This window comes from Lampris incognitus, chromosome 15, assembly GCF_029633865.1.
Source record: "Lampris incognitus isolate fLamInc1 chromosome 15, fLamInc1.hap2, whole genome shotgun sequence".
In the NCBI taxonomy this organism is placed as follows: domain Eukaryota; kingdom Metazoa; phylum Chordata; class Actinopteri; order Lampriformes; family Lampridae; genus Lampris; species Lampris incognitus.
This window is the reverse complement of record NC_079225.1, coordinates 48620240-48629016: the sequence shown is the minus strand read 5'-3', so window position 1 is coordinate 48629016 and position 8777 is coordinate 48620240. Positions and strand designations below refer to the sequence as shown.

The 8777-nt window shown below is 47.9% G+C and overlaps 1 protein-coding gene across 1 annotated transcript; it reads left to right on the top strand.

Moving 5' to 3' along the window:
- Positions 1-335: 335 nt before the first annotated feature.
- myh6 (myosin, heavy chain 6, cardiac muscle, alpha) lies at positions 336-6140 on the top strand. Its single transcript, XM_056294025.1, has one exon. It carries the CDS (start codon positions 336-338, stop codon positions 6138-6140), a length of 5805 nt encoding a protein of 1934 aa, XP_056150000.1.
- The last annotated feature ends 2637 nt before the right edge of the window (positions 6141-8777 follow it).

Here is an 8777-nt window from a genome sequence, read left to right as displayed (position 1 = left end):
TCTGACTAGCTGTGGCTAAATCTGGAGGTGTTTGGTATTGCTATCAGCGATGCTGCAAGGAGAGAGATAAGCAGTCAATATCCACCTTCCCTAAATGGATTCTAACAGCAAAAGGTCCTGCAACTGCCCTCATGGTTTTTCCTACATCTTAGGACAAATTCAGGGTGGATCTTTTTGCTGCTATCTGCTGTCTCCTATTTTGGAGGACAGGCAGCCTTTATAAAGAGCCTCCCATGCTGGAGAGCTGTATGGTTAATCCTCGGTGTTTTTGCATCTAAACGCTTGTGTTTTCTTCACCTGATTCTCAGTCTGTCTTTCCACCTCCACCCAAAGCTATGGGTGATGTTCTGATGGCCGAGTTTGGGAAGGCTGCTCCTTACTTGAGGAAGTCGGAAAAGGAACGCTTGGAAGCCCAGACCAGAGCTTTTGACATCAAAACAGAATGTTTTGTTGTGGACGAAAAAGTGGAATATGTCAAGGGGCAGATCCAAAGCAAGGAAGGAGGGAAGGTGACGGTGAAGAAGGAAGATGGGACAACGGTGACGGTGAAGGAGTCTGATGTTCACCCTCAGAATCCTCCCAAATTCGATAAAATTGAAGACATGGCAATGTTCACTTTCCTCCACGAGCCTGCCGTGCTGTTTAACCTCAAAGAGCGTTATGCAGCATGGATGATCTACACCTACTCCGGTCTCTTCTGTGTGACAGTGAACCCCTACAAGTTGCTCCCCGTCTATGATGCTGAGGTGGTGACTGCATACAGGGGGAAGAAGAGAAGTGAAGCCCCCCCGCATATCTTCTCAATCTCAGATAACGCCTACCAATACATGCTGACAGACCGGGAGAATCAGTCTGTTCTCATCACAGGAGAATCCGGTGCTGGGAAGACTGTCAATACCAAGAGAGTCATCCAGTACTTTGCCAGCATTGCTGCAGTTGGTGGTGGAGGTAAGAAGGACACCAGCAAGGGGACCCTGGAGGATCAAATCATCCAAGCCAACCCTGCACTGGAGGCCTTTGGTAATGCCAAAACAGTGAGGAATGATAACTCCTCTCGTTTTGGGAAATTCATCCGAATACATTTTGGAACAAGTGGAAAACTTTCCTCTGCTGACATCGAGACGTATCTGCTGGAAAAGTCTCGTGTCACCTTTCAGCTCAAGTCTGAGAGAAACTACCACATCTTCTTCCAGATCTTGTCCAATCAAAAGCCAGAGCTGCTGGACATGCTACTGATCACCAATAACCCATACGACTACTCCTTCATTTCCCAGGGAGAGGTGACAGTAGCCTCCATCAATGACTCAGAGGAGCTGATGGCCACTGACAATGCCTTTGATGTGCTTGGCTTCACTCAGGAAGAGAAGATGGGTGTCTACAAGCTGATCGGTGCCATTATGCACTACGGAAACCTGAAGTTCAAACAGAAGCAGCGTGAGGAGCAGGCGGAGCCTGACGGAACCGAGGCAGCTGATAAGTCCGCCTACCTGATGGGCTTGAACTCTGCTGACCTAATCAAAGGACTTTGCCATCCCAGGGTCAAGGTAGGAAATGAATATGTCACCAAAGGCCAGGGTGTAGACCAGGTCTACTACTCCACTGGTGCACTAGCTAAAGCTGTGTATGAGAAGATGTTTAATTGGATGGTGGTGAGAATCAACCAGTCCCTTGATACCAAACAGCATCGGCAGTATTTCATTGGCGTACTGGACATTGCTGGATTTGAAATCTTTGATTTCAACACCTTTGAGCAGCTGTGCATCAACTTCACCAATGAGAAACTGCAACAGTTTTTCAACCACCATATGTTTGTTCTGGAGCAAGAGGAATACAAGAAAGAAGGAATTGACTGGGAGTTCATTGACTTTGGAATGGACTTACAGGCTTGCATTGACCTGATTGAGAAGCCATTGGGGATCATGTCTATTCTGGAAGAAGAGTGCATGTTTCCCAAGGCCAGTGACCAAACTTTCAAGTCCAAGCTGTATGACAACCACCTGGGCAAGAACAAAATGTTTGAGAAGCCAAGGGCAGTGAAGGGAAAAGCAGAGGCACACTTTGCCCTGGTCCACTACGCTGGCACAGTCGACTACAACATCTCTGGCTGGCTGGTGAAAAACAAAGACCCCTTGAATGAAACAGTGGTTGGTCTTTACCAGAAGTCTTCCCTAAAGCTCCTCAGTTTGCTCTTTTCATCGTACGCAGGGGCTGAGAACAGTGACAAAGGAGGCGGCAAAGGAGCCAAAAAGAAAGGCTCCTCCTTCCAGACGGTATCTGCACTTCACAGAGAAAACCTGAACAAGCTAATGAACAACCTGAAGACCACTCATCCTCACTTTGTCCGTTGTCTGATTCCAAATGAGAGCAAAACTCCAGGAATCATGGACAACTGTCTTGTGATGCACCAGCTGCGCTGTAATGGCGTTTTGGAGGGCATCAGAATATGCAGAAAAGGTTTCCCCAACAGAGTGCTCTATGGTGACTTTAAACAGCGCTACAGAATCCTGAATGCCTCTGCCATTCCTGAAGGCCAATTCATTGACTGTAAGAAGAGCGCTGAAAAACTACTTGGATCACTGGACATCGACCACTCCCAGTACAAGTTTGGCCACACCAAGGTCTTCTTTAAAGCAGGCCTGCTGGGCACGTTGGAGGAGATGAGAGATGAGCAACTGTCTCGTATCATCACCAGAATCCAAGCTAATGCCAGAGCCCTCCTCATGAGGGCAGAGTTTGCTAAACTTGTGGAGCGCAGAGATGCCCTGATGGTGATCCAGTGGAACCTTCGTTCCTTCTTGGGGGTTAAAAACTGGCCCTGGATGAAGCTGTTCTTCAAAATCAAGCCCTTGCTGAAGAGCGCTGAGGCAGAGAAGGAGATGGCTAACATGAAGGATGAGTTCAATAAACTTAAGGAAGCCCTGGAGAAGTCTGAGGTGAGGAGAAAGGAACTAGAAGAGAAGATGGTGACTCTTCTTCAAGAGAAGAATGACCTGACTCTGCAAATTCAGTCCGAGCAGGACACCCTAACAGATGCTGAGGAACGCTGTGAGCAACTTATAAAGAGTAAGATCCAACTGGAAGCCAAGTTAAAAGAGATGACAGAAAGAATGGAGGATGAAGAGGAGATGAATGCAGATCTCACAGCTAAAAAACGAAAGCTAGAGGACGAGTGCTCTGAGCTGAAGAAAGACATAGATGACCTTGAGCTAACACTGGCCAAGGTGGAAAAGGAGAAACATGCTACAGAGAACAAGGTGAAAAATTTGACTGAGGAAATGGCTGCTCAGGATGAGACCATAATGAAGCTCACCAAAGAGAAGAGAGCCCTGCAGGAAGCACATCAGCAGACATTAGATGACCTCCAAAGTGAAGAGGACAAGGTCAACACCTTAACCAAAGCTAAAAGTAAACTAGAACAACAGGTGGATGACCTGGAGGGCTCCTTGGAACAAGAAAAGAAAGTCAGGATGGACCTTGAGCGCTCAAAGAGGAAGTTGGAGGGCGACCTGAAACTGACACAGGAGAGCGTGATGGACTTGGAAAATGACAAGCAGCAGCTGGAGGAGAAACTCAAGAAGAAAGATTTTGAGATCAGCCAAATGAATGGAAGAATAGAAGATGAGCAGGTGTCTGGAATTCAGCTCCAGAAGAAGCTGAAAGAAAACCAGGCAAGAATTGAAGAGTTGGAGGAGGAGCTGGATGCTGAGCGTGCTGCTCGTGCCAAAGTGGAGAAACAACGCTCTGATCTTTCTCGTGAGCTGGAGGACATTAGTGAGCGTCTGGAGGAGGCGGGTGGAGCCACATCAGCCCAAGTTGAACTTAACAAGAAGAGAGATGCAGAGTTCCAGAAGCTACGGAGGGAACTGGAGGAGTCGACCCTCCAACATGAGTCCACAGCCGCCTCCCTTAGGAAGAAACATGCTGACAGTGTGGCTGAACTGGGAGAACAGATTGACAACCTCCAGCGTGTCAAACAGAAGCTGGAGAAGGAAAAGAGTGAGTTCAAATTGGAGCTGGACGATCTGTCATCTAACATGGAGAGCATGGTGAAGGCAAAGTCAAACATTGAGAAGATCTGCCGCTCAATGGAAGACAATATGAATGAGTACAAGAGTAAATATGAGGAAGCGCAGCGAACCATCAATGACTTCACTACGCAGAGGGCCAAACTGCTGACTGAAAACGGAGAGCTTGGACGTCAGCTGGAGGAGAAGGAGTGTCTGGTTTCACAGCTCACCAGGGGAAAAACTTCCTACACTCAGCAGATAGAAGACCTACGCAGGCAGCTGGAAGAGGAAGTGAAAGCAAAGAATGCACTGGCCCATGCAGTACAGTCTGCACGCCATGACTGTGACCTCCTCCGAGAGCAATTTGAAGAAGAGCAGGAGGCTAAGGCTGAGTTACAGAGGGTGCTGTCCAAAACTAACACAGAGGTCTCAATGTGGAGGACCAAATATGAAACGGATGGTATCCAGAGAACCGAGGAGCTGGAGGAGGCAAAGAAGAAACTGGTCCAGAGACTGCAGGAAGCAGAGGAGGCCATTGAGGCTGTGAACGCAAAATGTTCCTCCCTGGAGAAGACCAAGCACCGCCTCCAAAACGAGATTGAGGACCTGATGTTGGACCTGGAAAGAGCCAATGCAGCTTCTGCCACTCTGGACAAGAAGCAGAGAGCCTTCGACAAAGTCATGGCAGAGTGGAAGCAGAAATATGAAGAATCCCAGTGTGAGTTGGAAGCCTCTCAGAAGGAGGCTCGCTCCCTGAGCACTGAACTCTTCAAGCTGAAGAATGCCTATGAGGAGTGCCTGGATCAACTGGAGACCATGAGAAGAGAGAACAAGAACCTCCAGGAGGAGATCTCTGACCTCACCGATCAGCTCGGTGAGGGTGGAAAAAGCACTCATGAGCTGGAGAAACTTCGAAAGCAGCTGGAGCAAGAGAGGGCAGAGCTCCAATCGGCTCTGGAGGAGGCTGAAGGTTCCCTGGAGCATGAAGAGAGCAAGATTCTCCGAGCACAGCTGGAGTTCAACCAGGTAAAGGCCGACATGGAGCGGAAACTAGCTGAGAAAGACGAGGAGATGGAACAAGCCAAGAGGAACTACCAGCGAATGGTCGAGTCTCTTCAGTCCTCTTTAGAATCTGAGACCAGGAGCCGCAACGAGGCCCTAAGAGTCAAGAAGAAGATGGAGGGAGACCTCAATGAGATGGAGATCCAGCTCAGCCAAGCCAACAGGCAGGCAGCTGATGCCCAGAAGCAGCTGAAGAGTATTCAGGCATTCCTGAAGGACAGTCAGTTACACCTGGATGACATGTCACACGGGAACGAGGATCTTAAGGAGAACATTGCTCTGCTGGAGCGCCGCAATAACCTTATCCAGGCGGAGTTGGAGGAAGTGAGGGCTGCTCTTGAACAGACAGAGCGCAGCCGAAAGTTAGCAGAACAGGAACTATCTGATGCCACAGAGCGTATCCAACTCCTGCACTCGCAGAACACCAGCCTCATCAACCAGAAGAAGAAGCATGAGGCGGACCTCCTTCACCTGCAGACTGAGATGGAAGATGCAATACAGGAGAACCGCAATGCAGAGGAGAAGGCCAAGAAAGCCATCACCGATGCTGCCATGATGGCAGAGGAGCTGAAGAAAGAGCAGGATACCAGCGCACACCTGGAGCGCATGAAGAAGAACATGGAGCAGACCATCAAAGACCTGCAACACCGTCTGGACGAAGCAGAGCAGATCGCCATGAAGGGCGGCAAGAAGCAGCTTCAGAAACTGGAAGGACGCATCAAGGAGCTGGAGAACGAACTGGAGGTGGAGCAGAAGAGGGGAACCGAGTCAATCAAAGGAGTGCGCAAATATGAGCGCCGCATCAAGGAGCTGACCTACCAGACGGAGGAGGACAGGAAGAACATGGCCCGCCTGCAAGACCTGGTCGACAAGCTGCAGCTGAAGGTGAAGTCCTATAAGCGCTCAGCCGAGGAGGCAGAGGAGGCGGCCAATGCCAACATGGCAAAGTTAAGAAAGCTTCAGCATGAGCTGGAAGAGGCAGAGGAGAGAGCTGACATTGCCGAGTCGCAGGTCAACAAGCTTCGGGCCAAAACCAGAGATGGCCCCACAAAGAAAGGCCTGGACGAGTAAAGCGCACAGAATGTAGTGAATAATCACTATGATTAGAAACTCAATACACTGCATAACTGTAGGAGAAACACCCTGTCAGTGAAGATGGTCAGTCTGTATGTTTTTCTTTACAGACACTTCAAACTTTTAGTGACAGACTCAACACTAAAAACTATTTGTTTTATGTGTACTCATTGATATTCACGCACCTTTCTTAAATCCTAGTATGTAATTAAGACTCACCATAAAAACTTGACAATAGAAAGATATGAAGGGGCAGAAGGCAGTTTCATGTTTCTCACCCAATGCCAGTGATAGGTTTGTACATGAAAGAATACAATTCATTAAATGCTGTATTAAGTGATTTTCTGACTGCAAGACATCAGACAATAGTGCCACAGAGACATTAAAACACACTCACAGCTAAGTCACTCTTCACCCCTCCCTTCCTGTCTCTATGGCAAGGGTGGGCAATCTTATCCAGAAAGGGCCAGTGTGGGTGAAGGTTTTTGTTCCAACCAAGCAGTTACACACCTGATCCCACTAATCAACCAGACAGGAGCCTCCACATTGGGGTTTACAGGAAACCTACACACACAGACCAATATCTACTTTTCGACTCACACCACCCTCTGGAACACAAACTGAGCGTCATCAGAACTCTGCAACACAGAGCTGACAATGTGCCCAGCAGCACTCAGGCCCAACGGGAAGAACACAAACACCTGAGGGGAGCTTTAAAAACCTGCGGCTACTCCAGTTGGACCTTTGTGAAAACTGCAACACGTTCCAAAAAGACCAACCAGGTGAGCGACGAGGAGAAAAGGAACAGAAGGAATAACACAGTCATCCCATATGTTTCTGGGGTCTCCGAGAAACTCAGGAGAATTTTCAACAAACACCGCATCCCGGTATACTTCAAACCCAGCAACACACTCCAACAAAGACTGGTTCATCCCAAAGACCGTGTACCACACACCCGGAAAAGCAGTCTGGTGTATGCTGTACAATACAATGAGGATTGTACTGATCTATACATAGGAGAAACCAAACAACCACTACACAAACGGATGGCCCAACACAGAAGGCCAAACTCCTCAGGACAAGACTCAGCAGTCTATCTACACCTAAAGGAGAAGACACACTCCTTCCAGGACAGCAACGTACACATTTTGGACAGAGAAGATAGATGGTTTGAAAGAGGGGTGAAGGAAGCCATCTATGAGAAACTGGAAAAACCATCCCTCAACAGAGGAGGAGGTCTGCGACACCACCTATCTCCCACTTACAATGCCGTCCTTTCATCTCTACCCAGGAGACTCAAGAAGCCTAGTCTCCAAGAACAACAGTCGCTCACTAACGGCTCCAACGACTCTCATGACCACTGAATAATGAAGTGGAAACTAACACCCCCAACCACCGTCGCTGCTAAACAAATGCAAATCGGCTGGACATCGGAGCACAGGAGAGCCACGCATATCAATAGCCCCGATGGCGGCGGGCGCAGCCAAACATTGGTACACAAAAGAGCCACTCATATCTATGGCTCTGTTAGCGACGGGCGTTGGTAAACATCGGGACACAAAGAGCCATGGACATCTATAGCTCTGACAACGACTCCTAGAGGATAAATTCTGAGTCTCATCACCAGCCAGTCAGACTAGCTTGGTCTAGTCAGAAAGGCACGAACTGAGGAAGCCTCTTGGATGAGAGGCGAAACGTCTTCACGGATATATACCAAGTCCAGTTGCACTTGATTCTACTCCTTTGGATAACCATGACCTGGATGAATGAGAACATTCACAGACAACCAGTAGAGTCTTTGATGAGGAACTTGATTAGGACACATAGGTCTGTAAATGCTTGGTTGGAACAAAAAAATTCACTCACACTGGCCCTTTCTGGATAAGATTGCCTAGCCCTGCTACGGTATCAAATGCAAGTCTGATGTTCACTCGTGTCTTAGTCTTGGTTTGGTCCATCAACTTCTGACATTCACAGTCATCTCTCTTTGGTTTTGTTGATGTTTGAATCTCTTCACCAGCTTCTCTCTTTGTTTAAATCTTGGGTCTTTTCACATTGAAAGGTAGTGGCAGCATTATGAATGTATGAGTTGTGAGCAGTTTATCCACAGTGTAAAGGAGGTGTTTGGTAAAAGAAGGAGGGACTCAACCAGAGATGGAGGTATATTTTACGAGAAAAACAAAGTCAAACAATAAATTGAAAGAGAAGGAAACCTGCAGAGTGGTGTGTTGATTCTCAGTGTGATTGCCAGTCCTAGAAATCCTCACATTACAGTGATTAAATTCAATGTTAATATCAAAAATATCCTTTAATGCAGCTTTAAGTGATGCTTTGTCCATTAAACTACCTCTGCTGCTCTATCATAAAGTTATGTTTTAGGTGTCTCCCTGCCTTGCTCCAGCATCCCTGCGACCCTGAGAGCAGGATAAGCAGTTTGGATAATGGATGGATGGATGGATAGTTGTTTAATTCACTTAAGATGGAGATGGTTTGGACATGTGTGGAGGAGAGATGCTGGGTATACTGGGAGAAGGATGCTGAATATGGAGCTGCCAGGGAAGAGGAGAAGAAGAAGGTCAAAGAGGAGGTTTATGGAGGTGGTGAGGGAGGACATGCAGGTGGCTGGTGTGACAG